The sequence below is a fragment of the Amblyomma mixtum genome, chromosome 2, assembly GCF_055824585.1.
Source record: "Amblyomma mixtum isolate Tamu chromosome 2, ASM5582458v1, whole genome shotgun sequence".
Taxonomy (NCBI): Eukaryota; Metazoa; Arthropoda; class Arachnida; order Ixodida; family Ixodidae; genus Amblyomma; species Amblyomma mixtum.
The window spans coordinates 182,830,860-182,855,750 of NC_143013.1; the positions used below are offsets into that span (position 1 = coordinate 182,830,860).

At 44.8% G+C, this 24,891-nt stretch overlaps 1 protein-coding gene across 3 annotated transcripts in view; it reads right to left on the reverse strand.

Moving 5' to 3' along the window:
* Window positions 1-9,585: 9,585 nt before the first annotated feature.
* Window positions 9,586-24,891, reverse strand: part of LOC149361770 (monocarboxylate transporter 12-like) — a 42,586-nt gene continuing 27,280 nt past the window's right edge. For 2 of the 3 annotated variants that reach the window (XM_089572812.1, XM_089572813.1), the window contains exons 2-5: window positions 23,144-23,394; window positions 16,316-16,459; window positions 10,040-10,906; window positions 9,586-9,950 (exon numbers count right to left, since the gene is read on the reverse strand). In XM_089572812.1, coding sequence (XP_089428938.1) covers window positions 9,760-9,950; window positions 10,040-10,906; window positions 16,316-16,459; window positions 23,144-23,394 — 1,453 coding nt within the window. In that variant the 3' untranslated portion in view covers window positions 9,586-9,759. The remainder of the gene's footprint in view (window positions 9,951-10,039; window positions 10,907-16,315; window positions 16,460-23,143; window positions 23,395-24,891) is intronic. The other variant, XM_089572814.1, reaches the window with a different exon arrangement.

A 24,891-nucleotide genomic window follows, 5' to 3' on the forward strand; every position in this document is an offset into this window, starting at 1 on the left:
ACGTCACCTCATCGATTGCTGTAAAACGCTACCCATCGTCGTTGCTGGCCAGTGAGCCTGGCAGCAGCGTACTGACCGCCATGCTCAACCCGTTCTGCCTTCTTCCGCAGGTTAGTTCCTACCTGCCTACTAAATCCTATCTGAGTGACAACCGGTCTCTTTTGCTGCTTCATTTTTCACTTTGCACCGGAGAGTGAAAGCTTAAATTAGTTGAAATTTATCTGAGTGCTTTTCAGTGTTTGGCTTATTTTCCGTGCCGAAGTTTTAGAGCTCAATCTGGGTCCAACCGCTCGCTCTGAATCGCTTCTTGACATACAAAGCTTTCCTTAAGATCCAAATCAACAAATTTCAGTTATGTCCCAATTCCTAAGCGAACTTTCTGCGTGCTCTTTGCAAACCGGTAAATCCCATGAAAAGCTCACTGCTGATATCAAAGCAATAAAAAATAGACAAAAATGCATCGAGAGATCAAGCTTGCTACATTTAAAAATCGCCTGGGCAGACTAGAACAGTTGGTTGGTTGGTTTATGGGGTTTTACATCCCAAAGCGACTGAGGCTGTCAGAGACACATGAGTGAAGGGCTCCGGAAATTTCGACCACCTGAGGTTCTTACCTGAGGAGCTCACCTTTCATCTTAAGAGTAACACTCACCAATGATAACCGAAATTTAGTAAAGTTCTCATGCATACACTACGTAAGCTGGTGTTGGGATTTTACCCAAAACAAGACGAGGTACATTGGCAAGCGCTAATAAAGTACATGAGCACTCCATTTGAAACTTTTGTTGTTTTCTTTTGTTTTGGTTTGTACTTATGCTAACTAAAGTGTTAGTTTGAATCGCTTCCTCTGTGGTGAAAGATTATTTCGCTCGGAACCTTTGATACATTCCTTTCTCGTTTGCAGTAAGAAGTCGGAATATGAACCTTCAGAGGTGACAGTAACGCTTTCTATAGCTTGGCTGCATCTTCACTGCACTAATTTGAACTCTGAATTGGAATAAAATTGGCCGCAAATAATGCCAGAGCTCCAAGCTTTTCATCAGGGCTTAGGAATTTCTTTTTTCTGAAAAAAATCCCAGCCTTCAAATAGTTTGGTTTGGTTTCTGGGGTTGAACATCCCAAAGCGACTCAGGCTATGAGAGACGCCGTAGTGGAGGGCTCCGGAAATTTCTACCACCTGGGGCTGATTAACGTGCACTGACATCGCACAGTACACGCGCCTTTATAATTACGTGTGCATCGATAATTCTACCGCCGTGGTCAGGATCGAACCCGCGTCTTTCGGGTCAGCAGTCGAGCACCAAAACCACTGAGCTATCGCGGTGGACCTTCAAATAGTAGTCACATCTCTAAAGCCATGACTATATACCTAAATTTGCAGTGACGCCTTTTTCTTTCTCTCGCAACCCCCGCTAGAAATAAAACATTAATCCGGCTTGAATCATAGGTGTAAAAGTGTTCTAAAAGTTCTTAGTTGTTTAGAACAAATCTTAAACGCTGTCCCTGCTTCACTGTAAGGAGGAGCGCTGCGAGTTCTGTATCGCTAAAGTCAGTGGCGAGAAGTATGAGGAAGATAGCCTTCTTCAGAGTACAATAGGCAGTGTGGACACCACTGCCCGCACGTGGCTGATGCCCTGTTATCACCGTAGAGGTCGTCGCCGCCTCGGAGACGCGGAACCTGCTGTATCAGCGGCAATAAGTACGTCAGTGTGCGTCGTTTTGTGCGCAAAAATACAGGTTGGAAAAGAGTGTGCCTCGCGTCGAGACATACAGTATCACCCCCTTTTTTTCCTCTGAAATAGTATAACTTGCTTGCCATCGGTGAGCATCAAAGGTCCACCCACAGCAGATATAGCCGTTTAACGAACTGTACTCTGGTACTGTACTGTATACTGGTACTCACCTATGGGGCAAAAACATGGAGGCTAATGAACGGGTTCAGCTTAACTTACGGACAACGCAGAGAGGTATGGAAATAAAAATGACAGGCCTAATGAAAAGAGACCGGAAGCGGACAGAATGGGTCAGGGAAAAAACGCGGGCTAACTTAATCCTAGTCGAAATCAAGAGGAAGAAATGATAGCCGCGTGCAGGGCATGTAACGCGAGGGCAAGATAACCGCTGGTCCTTAAGGGTAACGGAGTGGATCCCAAGAGAAGGCAAGCGTACTAGAGGGCAGCAGAAAGCTACGTGAGCGGGTGAGATTAACGAGTCAGCGGGGATACGGTGGCCACAGCTGTCAAAGGAGAGGGTTACTTAAAGAGAGTTTGGAGAGGCCTTTGCCCTGCAGTGGGCGTAGTCACGCTGCTACTGCTGCTGCTGCTCATTATAATGACCCTCGCATATACCGATTGTTTCACATAAGAATTTACGCAATTTTTAAAAGTAGCCTTTTTGATTATTTAAAACAGCGCAAAAGACAGGGACACAGATAGAAAAGACACACACAGCGCTATCTATCTGTGTCCCTGTCTTTTGCGCTGTTTTAAATAATCATGGTTCACCAACTAGCCTGCACGTCTACCCTTGTAAGCCTTTTTGAGTTAGAAGAGCGCTTTTCTCGGCTGGCGTTTTCGGCGAACTAGTACTTCAGCTAAAAGGTGCTAACTTGCAGGCTGGTTAACTAATACTGAATAGTTCACATTTTAACTATTACTGTTAGTCTTCTCAATAGGCCTGCGGAAACAAATTTGCTGAAAAGCCTCACGGAAGGGCGAGCTCACTATTATTTACATTCTCAAAGTAACACAGAACAAAATGGATACCTGGTCACCAAGACCTAGCCGGAAATGAGGTAGCGAATGATCCAGCCCGAGCTCTCACAAACCGAGCGAATCCCAATGCCTACTCCACGCCATCCTAGGACATATGGTGATAGGCTAGAACGGCTTAGGCTAGAAAGAAGACATTAGGCTAGAAGAACGGCTTAGGCTAGAAGTTGACTGAAGGAGAAAACAAACACTTATCCAAGTCTTCACATTTTGCATAAGATTAGACCCACCGAATGCCGAAGCTACTGTCCTTGAGGAGGAGCATGCGCCGCTCTCTACCATACATCTTGGAATGCCAGGAAAAACCGCACAAAATGTTAATAGTGCCATACTCGAGACACGAGCAGTGCGAGGACGCCCTACTAGCGGCAGCCTAAATCAGCAAGCCCGGATCATCCAGTTAGTCCTCAAATCAGCTCCCGTCAGCGGAGCCCTGGACTAGGGCACCGACCACCCGGCTCCTGCGATTTAATCTATTCTAAAGAGTTTTTTTTTTCTCTCTCTATGCTTCTCAGTTATTGAGAACCGTGTAGCCCACCGTAAGTAATATCCATTCAGTTTTAGAATTTCTAGAACGCTGTTACACTATGCGCAGGCGCCCAACAAATTTTGGCTACATCGCACCAAAATAAATGTGCTTTAGAGAAGCTTGCAGAGAAAGCAACCTCTCCAGCGCCCGTAAGTCGTCGAAATAGCCGCAGCAACGAGGTGGCCGCACTTTGGAATTTCTTTAAACTGATATGAATATTACTCATGGAGGGCTACACGCCTCTCAATAATTGAGCAGCCTAACTGCAATAGTAAAAAATATTGTTTTATATTATTTCGACAGCCTACTGGCTAGCACATCTTACGTCTACTCCGATGCGCTGCGCCCTTAACGCTCCCATGAAAAAAAAGCGCCTTTCTAACACAAGAATATATTTTTAAAAAATTCTGTCAATTTTGAGATGAAACACCCTGTGTATGTTCTGCAACCAGGTGGCGGACACCCTCACTCGTGAAGCCCTGTTTCGGAATTCATGAACAAAATAATTGCTCCGGCTTTCTGGCGATTCTTCAAAGAAGCAGTACTCAGCCATTTTTGTTACCTATCCCGTCCACCTAATTGGCTATTTGAGACGGAAGAGATTTCAAGCCACTTTCTCCATCGCATTCGCTCTAGTTCTGCTCGTGCCCCTAAGTGCATGCGTAAGAAGGGCCTTCCATCGCCTCCACTCAGTCCTTCATGTGGTGCGTTTAAGGTTTGTGGGAGCTGAACGACCCAAAGCGACTCAGGCTCTGATGGACGCCGTAGTGAAGGGCTCCGGAAATTTGGACCACCTCGGATTCTTTAACATGCACTTACATCGCACAGTACACGGGCCCCTAGAATTTCGCCCCCATCAAAATTCGACGACCGCTTCAGGGATCAAGGTCGCATCTTTCGGGTCAGCAGCCAGCACCATAATCACTGAGACAACGCGGCGGCTCAGAAAAGGTGTTAATTTGGAGTGCTTATTTAAACTCCTGCACAATTATAAAATTTCCGCAAGCAACGTCGAAAAAATAGTACGGTTTTAAGCACCTTAGCAAAAATGGCTCTGCTTAATATACATTTTGAACGTATTGTTTTAATTTCGTATTAATTTGGTATTCTTGCCACTTTTGTAAAATGCTAACCCGAATATTTTCTAAGTATGCTGGGAATAATATTGCGAAAATTCTTACAAACATGTAAAAACTATAACTCTTTCCGCCGTATATTTATTACACATCGGAAGTACACAAAAATATATTAAATTACAATGAGAATACATTAAACATCTAGTCGGTTCGGCTTAAAGAACTGCTTCTAATCGGCTTTACTAGTCGAGGCTGGTTGAAGTTGTCAACGGCAGAAATAGTCACTGGCCAACCAACGGAACCATTGCCTCTGACCTTTTTAATGCGTGAACATACGCAGCGTCAACACTGAAAGAACTCGATGTTATCATCAACTCAGAGATCGAAGACGTTGCAGGGTCACGTGACGCCATTTCAAAGTTAAAGATGTCGCCACACCAAAATGCTGAAGGAAAGTGGAAAGTGAAGTCAGCAAACTCGAAGTGTACTGAAGCGCAATCCTTGCGCTTACTTTCTATATACCCCCCCCCCCCCCCCCCCCTCAGACATGGCACATTATCTCACCCGGTGAGGCGTTTCTGGTGCAAAGACTGTGAGCCCTTAAACTGTAGTACAAGTTATGGACTGGTCGCGTTTGAATCTGTGGGTAACCTAGTACCGAACTGGTAGTCGTAACTTCAGTCAGGCAATGCTCAAAAGTCGAACTGCCAACCAACAAATACATGGGAGTGTATGAGAGGCATTCGCCTTTGCGCGGCAGGGTCCTTTTCGCTGCCATGGCCGTGTGTCGGGAGGCGCCCAAAGCGCACTTGGTCGTCTAATGATACCATGTTCTCCACACGTAATGTAATCGCGTAGTGATTATCTTCCTTCTGTAACTAATGATAAACGAAAGAACGACAGAAAAAGAAGAGTTTTGACTGTTTCCTGAAGCTTGAATTCGAGCACTAGATTGTTCCACGAAAGCTTGAAGTATGCTGCACATATATTTAGAGGATTGGGCATTCGTTATAACTGAACTATACTTTGATGAATTTATTTCAATTTTATGAAAGTACAGCTTTAAGACAGTTCGAACATGCAAATGTATTCGTCGTAACTAAATTTTTAGTGCTATAGTGTTCTAAGGCAGCTATAAGTGTGCTGAAAAAATGTTTTTCAGAAATACCCGTTTCTTATAGAAGGAGTATCCATCGGACGAATAAATTTTGTACTTACGAAAGTGCACTTTTAAAACATTGTTAAGACGATAAAAACCACATACTTTTTTTCATGTATTTTAAACATGCTCGAAGCATGCGTTATGTAAGGTTTTTTAATAAATTTAAAAATATATTCAGAACAGCGAGCATGAAATTTTAGGAACCTATTACCTGCATATTTTTAGAGCCTTAGACAAAACGAATAATGTTCAAAAGGCATTAGGAATGCTCCATCGTGTGTTCCCAACGTATCGTTTTTTTTTTTAACAAGAGGCAGTTAAACCGAGTAGACGTGCGACAAGTGTTTAGCCTCGTTGGTTCATTGGTTTCCTTTGCTGGGTCATCAACGCGTATGGTGACGATATTTACCTCAGGTTAAGCTCTGACCAAGGTTAGGCTCATCTGATCGCTTCACGCCGCAGATGAAAGTTGGTGTAGACGATGATGTACAGTGAATAGCGCGAGAGTGTAAAGCAGTTTACCGCGATGCGTGTGCGGTGGCTGCGATAGCATAGTGCTCTTTTGCGGTGGCCATCAAAGTTGACCTGTTCGCGTCACCACAGGTTTAAAACCCAGTCGCGGCAATATTTATTTTATTTTTACACCGTAATGCTCAGGGACGCCATAAGATTCTTAGTTGGGTTTCACGTCGTGAAGCAGTCCATTCGTACTAACATTTGCCCGATTACTTACGCATTTTAGTATCTCCTAGTATTAGTACATCACTCCCATCTAAGACGCCATGCGTGAAAGTCACACAGAAGAACACCACTTTCCTTGACAGTGAGGGACGTTGAAGCGAACCGTATGTTCATCAGGATTAGTTGCTTACACTTTTCTGTCACCGAAAACCTGGCAAACAGCTTACGGACCTCGCTCCATTTTGTCCTATGCCGCTCATAACATATGTGGCTAAGCTGAATGGAAAGCTGGCACGTGCTCTCTAACGGGTGACCGAAAAAGAAAAAAAGAACAGGGCACTTCTGTCATGCATGACTGTACTTAGCCCGAATTTGAGTGAGCAGCGTCCTAGATCTTGCAAGCTGCATTGAACACGAGAAACACTTTTAGGCTTTCGAAACTTGTTATTTTTCTGGACAATATTAAAGCTCTGTACTAAATAGTTTCCAAAGCATAGGTGCACCTTTATTCACGGTTTCTCATACATACTATTTAGTCTACTTAATTTTCAAATAAAATCTTCGTGCCCAATATTCCTTCTGAAACGAGACGACTTTCACCTTTTTTATGCTTAACACAAACATTTGCCGCATCCTTCTCGCCTCCTTACGTGGACCTTATGTGGAGCGAAGTTCGCATTTGCGGACGAGGCAACTCGTCGATTTTCCTTGATACGGTTATTTGGGAGCCGGCTCTTGTAATTCCACGACGCGTTCAAGATAGGCCTAGCAACAGCGCACGAGAGCAAAAGAGACAAGAGCCGTGAGGCTTTTTCTTCCGCCGTTCAGCACATGACAACTGGGTGCCTAGCCTCTGGCAGCCAATGGCTTAAAGGTCGGCTGAATTTCAAACTTTTGTCTCAGCTTGGCAGCTGCAGGAAGGCATGTTTAACGTTGTTTTACTTCCCACATACGCTCCGCGTAACTAACTAGTTCAGCCTGAAGGCTGCTGTGTTCTGGCAAAAAAATTCCTGTGTTGGATGGAAGTGGATTTCGTTCGCATTCGTAACTGGTGCGGTTTTGGTATTTGGCGAGAAACTTCTAAAAAAATACCGGCCAAACGATCCGACATTAGGCCTATTCGCTGTGCCGGAGTGAACACAAGGGCTGACTGTGTGAAACGAGTGCGATGCCAGCTGCTAACGAGGACGGTTCTGACTACAGTGTGCGTCCAATGAGCATGAGAATCTTTCATCATCTTCCGACTACCAGTAATACATATTCTGAGCCTTCACTAAAATACACAAACGTGTGGGTCATTGGTGCATGGGAGACAAGCTCTGTGCTTTGCGCGGTACGCGCTTCATTAAGCTTACTGTGCATTTCTCTCTATAATCAGCAAATTGATGATCTCAGCAAAGGTCCATCATTTTAGCGACTTTCCGATCAGGTTTCTTTCATTTTATGGCCAAGCCCGCTCTTTCCAGCATGCCACGGAAACAAAGGAGGGTGTTTTTGATGTGTAAGCATTACTTCGTTCACACCTGGCGTCCACGGCAAGTGTGCGCAGAAAGCGTTAAACGAAAGCGTGTACACTTACCCGAGGTTACTGGAGCTACTCGGTCGCTCGGTTCCTCGGCAGTAACTCGATTAAGGTAGTGCATGTCCTTAGGAGCGGAGCGCAAGCTGCAGCCAGTGCGAGGAAGCTCGGGTGAGCTCGCGTACTCACTCGGGTAAGTTCGTATTTCGGGTAAATTCTTTCCGCCGTCTCCTAGCCCGGCGGCGGCGTATGCGGCAGGAGTCGTCTGCTTGTCGTCTCCTTTTGCTCTAGGAGCTCTTTTCGTTGGCCATGTTCGTAGATAAAGGGATGTAACATTATAATCAGTAGTTCAGAACTGAAAAGGAGACGCTGGGTAGTTTTCACGGTCATGCACCACGCTATATTTGACCCGAAACCAGAGCATAAAAGAGAAAAATACACCTGATGGTAGTTTGGAATGACATTGTTTGCTTTCATATTCACTTCATTAAGGCTTGAATTTTAAAGATGGCTGAGGAAAAATGTGGCCTCATGAGCTCAATCAGGAGCTCAGTGTTGACGCTATGTTCTATCACAGTTTAATGTTCATGCAACACATAATCTGCTGCAACAAATTGCGAGAACCACACTGAAGAAAGCGTGTTAGGCTGTAACGGGGTGGCGACACAAACAAAGGAAAGTCAGGTATCGTTAGAGCACTGGAGGCTTCACAGGAACAATTCAATTATATAACGTACTGTAGCGGAAAACGGCGGCAAGTCGATATCTTGTACCGTGGCAGGCGCCCGTGAAGGAGCAGAAGTGAGCAGTGATCCAGCGACGATGGTCCCCAAGCGGTCGTCACTCACCGCCATTATCCGACAACTGACCAGAAGCAGACGACAGGCTAGGCGGCGTGGCGGATTGCACAAAATGGGGTTTTTTACTCCATTTCGGCGCTGGTGAAGTATTTGTCACAATTAACTCCCTTTCTAGACTGGAGTAAATGCTGGTAAATCCTCATTTTACTCCATTAATCCCTCATGGGAGTAAACTGGAGGACAGTCCACCTTTTTACTCCCCACTCATAGAGTAAATGTTTTCACAAATGAAGTAAAAAGGGTGGCCGCCACCATTTTTACTCCCTTTTGGGTGTATTTTTGTTTACAGTGTTGGACGCAGAGGTGCCACACACGTGCTACGACACAGAGGTGCGAGTTTTGCTCAAAATTGGCAATATTTAAGGGTCACGTTGCTTTGCTCCACATATTATGCCAGGCACCTCAAAGAAGCATGCCTTACTTACTTAGTCAAGGGTTTCATTGCCCAGCGGCGCAGTTTAGAAAGCCTGCGGACACACACACACACACATATACACACACAATGACGCGCCATTGCGTTCCATTTGTTCTTCGGCTTAGGGCCTTAGCATATATTAGAGAGCGATAAAGTGGTCGGTATGCTTAGAAACGCCACAGCCCCTTCACGGCATGATGTTGATGGCCGCTAGGCAAAGCGGGTTCGATCTATTGATCTATTGGGGTTTAACGTCCCCAAGCGACTCAGGCTATGAGAGACGCCGTTATGATGGACTCCAGGAAGTCAGAGCAACTGGGGTTCTCTAACGTGCACTGATATCGCACAGTACACGGGCTTCTAGAATTTCGCCCTCATCGAAATTCAGCCACCGCGGCCAGGATCGAACCTGCGTCTTTCAGGCCAGCAGCCGAGAGCCGTAACCACTGAGCCACTGCTATGTGTGAACAAAAGAAATATTGAAGTCAACATAACTTCAATCAACAGGTATTCAACAATCTGGAGTGCCCCTGTTCAACCATTTGGCAGTATCATTTCTGTAGTCGTTTCGCTTAGGATTGACTGATCGTAATGATTTAATTTAATGCAGCGGAAAAAAAACGGAACATAATTTTAGTAAAGAAAGTTTTCTTTTTTTCAGCGTGCGGCCTGGACAGCTGGCTTTCATCATTTTTTGCGTTCCCAGCTATTCTAAGCCATTCATAGCTGCTACACTTGCTTTGTCACTATTCTCGCAGCTTCTTTATAGTCCCAAGTTCCGGCGGTGTCTGTGTAAAGGCGTGCGTAGCCTGGCGTCTCCTCCTTTGGATAAGACTGCTACACACGAGCATTGCCAGGAGAGCGGCGATGACAAAATTCAACCCGGCGATCAGGAAGTAGAGATTCTTGTACGAGCCCATTGTATCACGGAAGAAACCTGCGTAGATGAAGACCGCAATGAATGTTTAAGTGAAATGAGATTCTAATAATATATTTCGGTCATCAACAGCTGACACGCCTACTCACCCAAAATGGTAGGCCCACTGAGCCACACTGGTATGCTTGTAAGGCCTCCGACACCACAGCAAAAGCTGAATCTGGCCAATCCGACGTGGTCAGCCGTTATCACAGGTCTGATGCACATGATGTAGCCCTGCGCCACGCCTGTTACAGAGGCGAGAGCCACGATATGTTCGAATGCCGAAACCAGTGGAACCGCAAGCAAGCAGGCAGCAGCCGTTAGTAAGCAGGCCACTGTTATGGGCGACCGGCTGAAGGGGATCTTGTCTGAAATGAAGGGCAGTAACAGTCGCCCTACGGCTTGGCCCAGTGCATTGTACACCAGAATCGTTTTGGCACTTGCGAGTCCTGTACCCTTGTCCACGGCATAGTCCACAATGGTGGTTGTGTAGGTTGCGAAGGTGTAATCTGAGATGACCTGAAGGAGCACGATGACATAAAATGCGGGCATTGCAAATGTGGAGAGAATGTTAAGCGATGAATCTGCGGATGTTCCCGGACTTGAAAGAGATTGTTGCGTGCTATCAGAATACTCTGCCGACGGCGCTTTATTGGTGTTTCCTAGGCAGACTTCGGTAGCGTCGTTCCTGTGGTAACTTTTGTCGTTCCGTTCTTCTACCGCACGAGCTTTACAAGGTAGAGGATTCCGGATCAACATGACTACAGGCAAGATATGTAGCACTACACCACCTGTGAGAAGAAGGCACCCCTGCAGTCCATATTTTGTGGTAAAATAAGAAGTCATTGGAACGCCAGTCACACCGGCGGCGACCGCTCCAATTTCCTTAATTGCCGTGGCAGTTGCTTTGTACTTGTCGAAGTAGAGAAGCAAGTACATCGCGACGCCAAGTAGTGTCACCCCCATGCCAGCCCCTGAAATGAATAAAGGTCGAAAATAGAAATATTGCGCGTACTGCACAGCACGTCGCCAAGAAATAGGCACAGAGAATTTTGCATTCTTTTAGAGTTATATGCTTGTAACAGGGAAAATCCTCACATTACTTACTCCAACACCAGACTGGCCTCATTTGTCTCTCTAGCTATCATCCTTGCACGGTTTGAGAAATGGGGCATCATTCTAGAAATAGAACAAAAAAACTTCCTCTGCTCGATGGGTAACAATATATCCGCTTCATCACAGGTATCACCTCGGACAGTCACCCTTACATAAACACTTCAGCCTTGAATACTGATGTGGCACAGTAACCAGCGATGTGTTCTGCCATTAACATGTGGAAATATAGCGTGGCCACTTTTCGTAGTCTCTTCTTTAGAGAGCAAACATTAGAACGTCCCCGGCCCGGTTAAGCTACTCGCCTACATTGCACTAACCTGGCCTAAGTTTACGTGGTATCCATTTAGTCAAAATATTGTTAAGAACTTTATAAAATAAAAACCCTCAGATTATTCGTCTCAGCGAAAGAAAACTAGCAGTACTCAGCCCCTTTACGGACGAATAAAAATATTCGGCGGTAGCTAATTTCCTCACAGATGAATAACCACCTAGCGCTTAATCCTGCGCCCTCAGTATTGTTTCTGGTTTGGTTTGGTTTGGTTTATAGGGTTTAACGTCCCAAAGTCTGACTACGCGCTTACACGTCCCTACCATCCCTGTTCAGTTGCCTCGTACTTTGCTCCAACTGACGCACTTAACTTTCCCTTCTTATTGCGTGCCATTACAGAATGTAACACATCCACACGACCGTCGACAACCCGGAGTGAAGCGACCAGCCTCTTTTTATTTGCTCTTCTTCTCTGGTTGCCCTACTTCTTGAATCTGTAATATCACCTGCATAATGAAATGAACAAATGCATAAACATTTATGCTACGCAACCGACAGTATCTGCTTAGCTGGGTTGTTATCTGCAACAAGGATATACAGCAAAGATACAATAACTCTCCCTTCATGCTTTGGAAAGCTGAGTAATGCACACTTCCCGTTAGGTGCGGTCAGATTTATGTACTATTCTATGGCGTGAAACTCTCCTGAATTCGGACGAATTTTTATTTGCCAGAGGTGCTTGCATGTGCAGAAGATAATGAAATAGAGTGATGACGGTGATGAATGAGGGATCGAAAAGTCTGTCCATTATAACATAAGTAACGCCGGTGTCCAACTGAAATGGAAAGGCGCCGTACCCGAGCCATAGCCACAGAGACGGCCTCTGTGTTGCTGCTGTGACACAACCGCACCTCGGCCGTCTGACAATGGCAAGCCAGGAATTCAGGCAACCACTCAAGAAGCAACGGCGGCGAGAAGTGGACACGGCTTTATCGTCACGGAAGGTGGGTAAAACAAAGCAGGCCTTCTGTACAGGGTCCCACTACTTCATGGCTTAGGTTCATCAACTAAGCAGAGCGTGATGACGTCACAGGAAGAAAGCAGAGGCCTTCTTTGTTCATAAATGGCGGCGGACGTACTCATCGCTATGATGATACAGTACAAAAACCAAGGCAGGATGATTTTGTTTTGTTTTTGGCGGCCTTCTGAATTTTTCCTTGATTTTTTGAGTGCGCATCATGGACCGCGCTTTGAGTATTCTTCATTTTAAACCGGCTCCTGAAACCGTTTGAGAAAACGCCGTGTGTGTGTACACAACATGTGTTGCATTTTTCATAGTAGGTGTGTTTAGGCAAGCTGTTCATGCCCTCATTGTCATTGAAGAGGCATATGTTGGTTCATTGGAGTGCACACGTGCGCACAACACCACTGTCTCATACTGCGGATTGACAAGCAAATTTCGTGCATAAAGCAAGCATCGATTCCACATCTTTTTCAACAACTAAATGTATGTTGCGGGAGACACGTGATTTTTTTTCCCCCAATAATTGTATATTCAATTAATTCGGACATTCTCCGTAAAAACCTTTTAAACTATTTTGGTGTAAAATGAAACGTTTGGTGATCCCATTAGCTTAAATACTGTACGCCTGACCTATCCCAAAGCGGCAGTCTATCTTGTCTAGCAAATCGGCCTCATGTGGGGGATTGCCCTAGAAATTGCAACAATCTGTCTAACGTAGGTTTCAAGGCCTGCCTTAAACGTGCTAGGTCGCATTTACTTGCTTAAGAGGTGCGTGATACAAAAGATTACCACCTTGCTTACAATATAAAATCAAACATTCAAGAGGTTTAGGCCGAACATTTTCTTGCGAGATACCAATTTTTCACTTACGCTGTTTTTATGTACAAGTGTGTATATTGCAAAATATGAGCTTTTTTCTTGAAATTTACTTGCGGTGATTGCTCAGTTTATGACGAATTGAACACCATTTATGTCCTTAGAAGCATATTCTGTCAGGGCAGTCAAAAGGCGCTGTGAACAATGTTTTACGTAATAATCGGCAATTTCCTCGCTGGCGTCCCAGAACCCTCCTCACAGCACCGCCCCTCCCCCTCCGCTCCTTCTTTTCTCCCTTCTCTTTCACGGCTGTTGCAGTCTTCGGTCTATTCCTCCGGCGAGTCTGCCTCCGCGCACCGCCGCCGCGAATCTGCGCGTCTTTGGACCACGCGGTCTGTGTTCTTTAATATTTTTCATGTTTTATAGTTTAATTTCTTTATTATTTTGTTTCTTTTCATATTTGCATTTTTTTATTCAGCTCACGAAACCCGTGCGTTCACTAGATGTGCCTTTTCTGTAATATTTTTCCTGTTTTATGATCTAACTTCTTATATTTTTGTTTCTTTTCATACTCGCAATTTTTTCATTTGTTTTATTTCACTCACGAAACCCGCGCGTTCACTAGATCTGCCTTTATTCTTGCTCAAACCGTGTTCGTGGCGGAATGGCAGCGACTTGGTGCCAAACGCCCTGGTTCGATTCCCAGTCTCAATAAAGTTTTTTTTTCTTCGCCGGAACTCGAACACACTTGCTAGCATTCCCTGCTCACGGCAGTATGAGGCACTAAAGGCTTTCGCCTTAATAAAGCGATTCTGCTCGTATTTTCTTTCACAGCTGTTCTGCTCCTGGCGAGCTTCTAGGGCGGCCGGCTCGCGATTTTCGCGTTGCCCTTCGAGCCATTTGTGTGGCCGGCACGTTTTTCGCGCAAAGAAGGCGACTGCGCACGTACTTAAAATGGCGTTAAAGGGCGATTCACACGACGGTCCGTTCGCCCGCGGCCCGCGCACTACCTGGTCTCCTTCCGTGATATTCTCTCGTATTACCGAGACAAAAGAAGGGAATACGCACCCCCCGCTCCGTCCCTCACAATAGCGCAGGCTGCACATTGGCGACAACTACAAACCCGGACTGCTCAATACCCAATACTGCTGCATGCCCGATGCCAAGACCAATTCTCGTCATCATGCAAACTTTTGCGGCAAACCAGGCGCCCCGGCGCCTTTACGATTTACATCATTGGCAATGAACGTTTCAACCACCACCTACGTGTTCATGCGTCAGCACATTGAGAGGCGCGCTGACCAGGCCGCGGTCCAGAAGACGCGCAGATTCGCGGCGACGGTGCGCGGAGGCAGACTCGCCGGGGGAATAGACCGAAGAGCGCAACAGCCGTGAAAGAAAAAAAGAGGAGGAGGACGGGCGGCGCTGCGAGGAGGGAACTGGGACGCCAGTGAGGAAATTGCCTAATAATCAGCCATCTATTACATTCTCCGCACTCTTATTCGTCACCAGCAAAAATACCATTTTTAGAGCGAAAGGTTCTAGCTCTGTTTAGCCATATAGCTTTGCATTTTACCGTGGAATATACAGCATCAGACATAAGACGTTAAACACTTAGTGCAATCATTCAATTTATTTGAATCTGATAATTGAACCTAATATATGAAGGTATGTTATTCTTTGTTTTTTTTTTAAGTTACTTCACTTCACATCAATTCAGTGTCAGCCGCCTGCCACGGTATACAAGTGGCAAAGTGGGGAGACATAAATCCCTTTCGCAACGTTTAGGGGAGAGAAGAGCGATAGAGTATTTGAGTGGAAGTAGAGAAAGAGGGTGTGAGGCGACTGTTGGTGGGATCAGATTTGTTTTTCTCTACGTTTCTCACATGGCCAACTATGTAGATTCCACGGAGAAATGCAAGGACACACACGTAAACTAAAGCTTTAAAATCATTCGCTCATTAACGTCATAAACCAGCAAACTTATATGTACAATGTTTTCTGCGTTTTTATAAGGATACGCTGACCACTTTGTACTAATACAAATCTTGGTTGTTGAATGCGAACATTTAATTCATTGCGACAGCTTGTATGACGCTTTCTAAAGGTCCATAAAAAAATTAACATCGAGGCTTTCTCTTGCAAACGAGAGTAAAAACGCTTCTTGAGTCTGTATAAACAAGTTAGACGGATAAAGAAATTGTCTGAACTGATATGAACAGTACCGCCTTAATGGCTCAAAAGAGAAAATAAAGCTATATTAACAAACCCTTTCTTGGGCGTCACTTTGCCTCTGAAATTTTTATATGCTGCCCAGAATGCCACCTCAGGCAGACACACGATCGGCCTCTTTTGCGAAACTAGATAATAGGCATCATCTTACTAGTGCACACAGCAAGCGCCGAAAATAAAACTATATCTGTGGATATCAATGAAAGCAACAAATTTGCCGGCTCAACTTTCTTACTACTTTTCACCCCAGTTGCCCTTGTGGAATGGTGCGCGGGTAGACAGAAGAGCGCTTGGAAATGAAAGTCAGAAAGTAAGGTTGCCATCTCATTTTTTCCTTTAAACGTAACAGCGTTCAGGCTCCTCTTACGGGTGGAAAATGAAGCGGTGAGAGAACTTTAAAGCAGATGGTGTCAAGAACAGAGAGCATGAATTGTACTCCGCCTGAACTTAAGAAAAATAGGCACTTTTGGCCCTGGCATGTAACGGCTATGAGTGAATACTGGCAGTTCAATAGGGTGACTGCCGGGATAGCAAGACAACTAAAATAATATAGATTGGCAGAGAATCAGGCAGAACGATATGATAAAAAATTTCGCTTAGATGCGTTCTCCGCGACAACCGCAGGAACGGGGTAACTACTGACAATTAGCAGGTGCTTGTTTACTGCACTGAAGCGAAGCCTGCTTATAGTAATATTATGATGAAGTAAAATGAAAGCAAAGTTATTGGCCCCGTGCTAATCGACTAGAAAATAATAAATTATTACTTCGTGTAGAGCGTTAACTACTTATCACACGATGTTTTATGTGCAGAATTACTTGACAGGAATTATGCAGGTGGAGATAAAGAAATTTGCAGAGTTATTTGGCATATAGCGGATGACGGTACTGCAGTGTTTTTTTTTTCTGAATAAATTCTTGTTCATACCTTGTACTACACCAAATGTAACTGCAAGCCATGCAATGTTCGGCGCGAAGGCTGATGCCACAAGCCCCGTTGAAGTGATCACTGCGCCCATGAGCGTAATCTGGTGGAGGGACAGTCTATGCTGCACCAGGCTTACCAGTAGACCTGTAAAAAGATCAAAACCGCAACTTAGACAAGTGGACACACTTTTGTGACGGTGATTATTGAAATTTCTTCACTGGAAAAAAAAATGGAAAATATGCTCGCGCACATTCAACGATATAGAAATCCGGGCAATGCTCCTCTTGCTGTAGACAATTTCAGTTCTTATATTGCCACAGAAAAAAGTACCTACATCATTTTAAGCTCCATTGCCGCGATTCGGAAGTGAGTGCGTTATCGTTTTATTGGCTAAACGTAGTACTCGACTTATATGCTGTACAGTTCAATAAAATACCGTATACGAGGTCTGTTAGAAAAGTATCCGACTTCATTTTTTTTTGTGAACACCTGATGGATATGAAACAAGCGCGCTTGCACCAGCTGACGTTGAACCTTTGTGCGCATGTACGAATATTTTCCGGCCTGCCGATAGCGTCAGTCGTTGAGACGCAGCGTTTGAGTGAGGCAGTGCGCAGTGCTCTCGTCGGTTTTTTATTACAAGGAAAATGGCGGAGCGACAGGAGCAGCGCTACTGCATCAAATTTTGCCACAAACGGGATGAAAACCGAGTGGAAACTGTTCCGAATATTCAGAGCGGCTTTCGGTGAAGATGCTATCAGCAGCACACAACTTAAACAGTGGTACAATTGGTTTAAAGATGGCCGCACATCGGCGGAGAGCGAGCCACGCTCCGGTCGGCCATCAACATGCCGAAATGACCAGGTCATTGCCGAAGTGAACGCTGTGGTGATGAGGGACCGTCGTGTGAGTATCCGAGAAACTGTGGAAGAGGTGGACATCAGCAATTTTCATGAGGATTCTATTATCCCCGAAGATTTGGCCATGGAGAGAGTTGCGGCGAAATTCGTGCCGAAGCTGCTCACGGCGGAGCAAAAGCAGCTGCGTGTTGAAATCTGGCAGGACATGCTATATTCCACAAACAGTGACCCCGACTTCATAAACACCATAATCACTGGTGACGAGTCTTGAGTGTGCGAGTACGACCCGGAAACCAAATCCCAGTCGTCACAGTGGAAGCATTTCATGTCACCGAGACAAAAGAAGGCCCGCCAAGTGCGCAGCAATGTCAAAGTGATGCTGACAGCTTTCTTTGACTCCCTCTGTGTGGCACACCACGAGTACGCACCCTACAGTGTCAAACAATGACCAAAGAGTACTATAGGGGCATCCTCCGTCGCCTACGTGGTGCTGTGCGGCGCAAGAGACCGGAGTTGAGGTCAACAGGAAATTGGCGCATCCATCACGACAATGCACCTGCACATTCCTCGCACTTGATTCAGACTTGTTTGGCGAAAAACTAGACTACTGTAGTTCAACAGACTCCTTAATCGCGTGATATGGCCCCCTGCGACTTCTGGCTGTTTCCCAAAGTCAAGAGGATATTGAAAGGAGCGCGATTTCAGACAAGAGAGGACATTATGGCGGCAACGACAGCTGAGCTGAACTCCATTCCGAAAGAGGCCTTTTCGGAATACTTCCAACAATGGCACCACCGCTGGGAGAATTGTGTGGAGTCCCAAGGAGACTACTCTGAAGGTGATTAGGTTTCCAACGCTCCAGTTATGCCAGTTTTTTTTCTTCCGCCAAAGGTCGGATACTTTTCTAACAGACCTCGTATATGCATGTAAGGGCAGCAGTCGTGTGCCGGTCGCTCCCCTCACCCCCACCCCAAAATTTTGAGCCTATAAAATAACCAAATATAATCTGTAATCAAGGAAACCTGCCTCCTTCCATCATTATTATTATTTTCTGGCATGCACCGCTGTGCAATTTAGCGCTATTTGTGAATGTCCTAAAGTTTCGGCCGCGCAGTTTAGCAGCATTTTTATTTGTGCTGCCTTGAGCAGTCCGTCTTGACAGCCCGCCGTTTTGTTATTTTTGACAACTGGACGACTAAATAGAGCTCCACTCCAGCTCCTGGGCTCCTGGAATTCGAATGCTGGGCGTGCTGTGTCTCCAGACATCGTTCATAATTGGTTTAAAGTTGAGGGCCTTTCGAATGCAAATGCACGAAACAGATGATGACAACATTTATTAAGGTAAGGATGATTACGCCCCGTGCAGCGCCGAGAGCAACGCAAAAGTTTAGAGCTATTTTTAACTAGGCGCGATGTGCAGCGTCGAGCTGTATTGTATTTATTTTATTTTTGCTTTACAATACTACTAATTCGCATCACAAGTGTTTTGGCAGAGTCGGATTTGCACTGTAACACAACAATAAAAGGAACCCTGAAAGCAGTGGAAACAAACAGTGGTAGAACGCCGTGATGGTCCTAACATGATCACAAAAACAGATTACTACAACAAATCACACCACAATCTCAGCAGCAAATTTTGAACGCGTTGTTCTTGCAATGAAGTGAAAGTAAATTTATTCCTCTATCTACATAGTAACGAGACGAACATGCAATATACTCGAATGTGTTGCTCTCGAACTGACCCTTTAGTATATTTACCAAGAAGCGCAGGCTAGTAATTCTGCTTTTTTTTTTCTGAAATGGATACAAGCCTGCTCTCAGAACCGGGTTACAAATTGAAGCTACGCCGTACTTATAAACACAAACCATACGGCGTTCTTTTGTATTCAGCCTACTTTATGAGTATTTATGCCAGTAAACAGAGCCACAATAACATTCGAATTTGAATAATTGGAACAACAAGAGATTTATATGCCAAAAGCTTTGTGTTACTGGAGGCGTATCCCATAGTTCGCTTCAGATTCTGTATCTTACCCATTATATTACTCGTAATAAAAGTGATATATGGTCCCAGTACAAACTGCTTGAAAAGTATATTCGAAATATTTGTGCTCGGTAGCACGCCTCAGTTACTCAAGTGCAATAAAGTGCATATCAGGGAATATGGTTTCAAAGACAATCTGAACAATGCCACTTGCGGTTAAGGGCCACAACCTGCCATAATTTCGAATCAATAAATTCTGCACTTACCCGCATATACACACTGTATTTATTTGAATGAAGTGAAATTTTCCAACTTCCTTAATTTCTATGGATGTGACTTCCGCGCGTACGGGAATTTTCAACTCAATACGCGAATTTCTGAACTCCTTCGTTTCTATTTCAAATTCATTGATTGTTTCGCTTGCATTGTTGCATACACTTTGTATAAAGAAACAACCGCAGCCGCAACAGCAATTCAGAAATATTTTAAAGGTACACTGAGGAGAGCACTATTAATATTTTTTTTATAGTAAAATCCGATAGTTCGGCATGTCATGGCTTTGTTGCCACTTGGCCGGCAGCGAAAGATGCATTTATTTCTAAGAAATTTGGATTCGAAGTTGAAAAAGTTTTTCCCGCCGCTCTGATTCAAACTTGGGATTCGCCTATGACGACACAGGACTAAGAGACGTGAAACATGACGTGCACATGACGTAACGCAGACTCCGTGATTTCTGCTTGCCAGCAGTGCGGCCTAGCAGCAGCCGAAAAGAAAGCTACCGCCTGCCGCACGTTGAAGGCATCTATCGGCTATTGCGGCCGTCGCTACAGTCGCTTCGATTACGTTTGCACTGGCGTTTTGCCAGCGTTACGATGGATCTCGTTCTCGAAGTCGTCAACGAAGTTCTCGCAAATAGGCACATTTAGCATACCGTGTACATTGTTAGCGCTAGCGGAATACCGGGAGCCCGCCTACTGCTGGAAAACAGGCGCTGATATGTCCCGATGTTTGAGGAGCGCGCGTAGCAGCCGGGCACGTGGCGCCATCTGGCGACGTCAAGGAGATTTGCGCATGCATTGGCTGCGCCTCAGTGATTCATGGCTTCTCGGTTCCTGGTGTTGCTAGAACCATTCGTTCTAGCAACACTGTTTTGTCCTATGACCTCATCACGCTTGTACTTGCGAGTTTGGCCTGTGGCGGCGATACCTGTATTTTGGTTCTTGCTCTTTTCTACGTTACAAGAGCTTTGTTGTCAGTATGAGTGGCGTTTTTGTAATCAGGAGCTGGTATTCTGTCGATACAAGTCAACTTCAATTTCTCCTCAGTGTCCCTTTAAAGGCCCATCCTGACACATCTGCTTACTTTCGTTCAGCAGGGATCTAACCATATACATCCATGTTTTTCCTGGTCCTCGTTGGTCCCGGGTTTAATTCTATTAATTTGCTAATACGGGGGCGCACGTTTCAGTGCTTGACATCACGCTGATATCGTTATTATAGGGTGATTCAGATTTAAAAACAGGCGGTCATCTAGTTTCAAACGAAGGACGTCTCGGGGGCATTCCGTTGACTTCGCAGTTTTTCTGATAACAAAGATATACGATGGTTAAAACTAGGAACTCTGCAACTAATTGTGCGTGTAGACGGTAAAATATGTTCGAAATATCATTTTTGCTTGGGGAAGTTTGTATTTCCACGTTCAGCAATGTGGTCAACCCACTTCTATTTATCTACTGAAATTTGGTTCAGATTGTTTAAAAAGTGCAGCCCTTAATGCAGCTCCCATGAAAGTGGTACCATCAACATCAAATAAAACGTGACAAGGGTAGAAACAGTCAGAACGCATAGAAAAAAAGAGTATTAGCTGCTAGAGAGAGCAAACAGGAAGTCTCCATTACCACTTCCTCAGAGCTGCCTTCCTTTCACCAAAAATTAAGTACGTTTTTTTTTTAATTTTGCCGAAATAAACCCCCCTTTTGTGGTTTAAGTTTCACTGGTCTTGTACGCGTTTGTTGTGACGCGGACAGTACAATTCTCCGCCGCTGAAAAGACGTTATGCAAGTAGTAGCCAAATTGATGATTCATAGTTTTGCAATCAGTGAATTCCATGTTGGCAACTAGCAATTTATATGACGGTTTTTTTGTGCCCCAAATATTGGCGCGCCGGTTTTCATAAACAGTGCAATGGGAGTTGAAATCAGTTAGCGTTTTGAACTACGTGCATATTTGTGGTTAAAGGAGGTCTGCGCTGTACCAAAACGCGAAAAGGCAAAATCAGCGAAAGTAGGTGCATTCAAAAGTGAGAGTGGTATTCTACATCATTATGCCCCAAGCGCTGTCTTGTAGTGACCTTGTTATCTTGAGGAATTGAGTTATTCGAGTAATCAGACTAAAATTTTTACTGTGTATGGCTCCAATCAGAACTTGTTGCTTTCTCCCTCTTTTTCTCTTTTTGCGCACAATTAGGTAACCACTTCAAGAAGTGATCATGCTCTGACTGTGTGTTATGAGGCAGGTAGCTTTTGATGGATGCAACAAAGATGGTGTCAGTTGACATCGACACAGGCTTTTTTATACCCCAAAGATGATGCAGAGAAGGTGCGCTGTAGTGGCCGCCGCGGCCCTTGGTTCGCATATGCGGGGGGTGCCCACCAATCTATGCCCCTGATATAGCTCCCCATTCCTCGCAATGGTAAATTCCTCTACGGATTTCGTTGTCTGTATGCATGTATCCGGTAGAGGAAGGGCAATGACTGCAGATGAAATTACCCTCATAACGCGATCATCTTTGCCTGATACCTTATTTCCTCCTGAATTCTCTGTTACCTGGATAGCTTCTCAACGCAGCTCTTCCCGCTTTACACTCGAATAATAGCGCGTTAAACTTGCTTTGAACGCGGAGAACTCTTCGCAGTGCAAGAGGTTATAAGCACGGCCAAGTCCATGCCCCGTAAGTGTCTTTGCTGTCACGAGACTTGCCTTCAAATAGCGTGAATTGGGCATGGTAGAAATGATCGTTCGACCGTTTATACTTCTGAAACCAGACGCGTATTTCTGGAATGTATGGTCACCTTGGCAGGGCAGTGGCTGGTATGTCGGCAGTACCTAATCCGCGACCCCATATCATTCTCAGGCAACATGTTCCCTATAGCGAGATAGCGAGCGCGCGGATGGATTGCGAATAGCATATGAAAGGGTGACTCGCATATGGGTCTAAAAATCTTGCAGAGCAGAAGACATTTATCGATACTTATTCGCAGTTTCCAGCTTCAATTCCCTTCAGCTCTGTATTGATGGCGCAAACAACAAGCTTTCTTTATATAAAAAAAAGAAAGCATATAGTGGACTACAGACTGCGGGTATAGTCTTGTGATAAGAAAAGTAGCGCAGCAGTGCTTGCAAGCTCCGCCCCATTTTGCAACACATCAGTATGTGGCAGCCAAATCGCGGGAAGATTTAACGCAGTACTCACAAGCGACTCCAAAACTTTTCAAAACTCCATAAGTTTTCTTCTACAAAGCGCTTACTTTCAAACTAGTTCAACAACGTGAAGGTTGATTTGAAATCGCCGTTAAACATTACAAAAATGTGATTTGACGATTATGCTTGAAGAAACGCAACACCCAAGGCATTGTTGCGTGCGTTACGTTACCGTTTGACCGCAGTGCCCTAAAAACGTCTCTGCCTTTTCTGACCTCTTTTTTTTTCTTTTACAATGGAGGCCAACTTGGGAGCAAGCACTTCAACCATTCAGGAGCGTCTAATATTCATGAGATCCACGACTTGTTGTCGAGCTCGGAGGCGTTCATTCGTCCCCACGAACCTCCTTCGCATGTCAACATATGCAGTTGAGCCGTTAAAAGGTTGTCCTGCTGAACACGGATGGAGTTTAAACAGGGCTCTAAGAGATTTATGTGGCCTTTTTCGTAATACGACGGTTGTAAGTAGGGTGCATCCTTAACCAGGCCCCTGCACCCTGTCTCACCTGCGCATCCGCCAGCGACCACGAGCGAACTCTGGGGCCACGCTGCCTGCTCCCGCTTGATTCCGTACTTCTCTATGAAGAGCACGTAAAGGTATCCGTAGCTTGACGTGGCGAGGCATGCCAGGAAGGCAGTGCAGGCAGATGCGACGGGGACGCTCCAGCAGCTGTCCACCACAACCTGGCGGCGTCTTCCACGGACGCCACCCGAAGACTCGGACCCATACTCGGGCATTTTTCTTGAGGAGGAGTTCCTTAAGAGTGAAATTTCAAAGTTTGTCAATCCATCAGTTTGTTAAAATAAAATTCAATGAATTTCTGTCACGGTTAAACAGGTCCTTCGTTTTGTTGTTATATTCTTCGCAAAAAAAAAAATAGAAGAAGAAAACGAAGGACCTCTTTAACCATTACAGCAGTGTGAGATAACCAGTCTGAGATAAAAACTATTAGGCCTTTAGCGAAGTTAAACCGGCTAGACGTGCGAAAGCACGTGTCCAGCCTTGTTGGCTGATGGTTTTGCGTTGTCGGGTCGTCTGCGCGTGTGGTGAAAAGATACTACAATTAGTTGATGAATACGAGGATGTGTAAAGAACAGCGCTAGTGTTCGCTAGTGCTAGTGTTAGCAGAAGCTAATCTGTTCGCGCCGCGTGATTTCAAAAGCCACTAGTGGCAATATTTTATTTATTTATTCTGGCTTTGGCCAAGGTCATAGTCAACGTCAAGCTTCACAAAAACTCGGTGGTCCGGTTAGGCCTCGTGAAGCAGCGCTTTCGCACTGAAACTGGAGAATATTTCGACGTTCTATATTTGCGCAGAAATTCGGTTACTCAGCAAATTGATCCATATCCAAGGTTCTAGCAGGTCGTATTTTGAAACTGAAGACAATTTACTGGTCGTTTTAATGGACGACACCAAACACTCTATTTTATGTGCCTTATTTTGCAAACAATGAGGAAGCAGCAGTGTCTATGCCAAACCTTTAACTCAATCAAATATTTTTGCTTTAATAATTTACTCTATTTACTTTGCCGCAACCACTATCTGCTGGGAAGTATTTCCGCGACAGTGTGAGAGCAGTCTGGCTTTGTTTCGACGCACTGCCTATGCAATATTATCATTTCAGTGTCGCATTGGTAATTTTAGGCCCACAAGACATTGATGCAAGAGACCATTCGTGTGGAGGACGTTTGATAATTAAATAGTTGAATCCTTAGATAATTTAATAATTCCATTTTTTTCATTATGTCATTATGGTCAGGCTCTCAAGTAACGCCAGAATCCTCCACGTGAAGACGTGAATAACTAAACATGACATCATACTACGGTCTTACTAGCAATATGTTCAAATCAGTTTTTTACCACGCTCCATCAAATATTGGAATAATTACCTGGGTTCATTTGCTCATGTTCATTCGAAATTTTCGCATATCCGGCACCTAAAACAGGTAATGGCTGCTCATTCCTGCCTGCTGGCTAACTGCATCTTTCTTAATTAGGTACGCATTTATCTCTCTGTATTTTATTCATTTTATGCAAAAGTATTCATTTTATGCAAAAGTACTAGCTGCATCTTTCTTAATTACATACGCATTTATCTCTCTTTATTTTATTCCTTTTATGCAAAAGTACTCATTTGTGCATAACACAGTACGCTATATTCGGATGTGTACGAGGGGGTACCCAAAAGAAACCGGACTAAATTTTTTGGTCGGCAAAGCTTCTGTGGTAACGCGTTTTGCCACTAGGAGCGC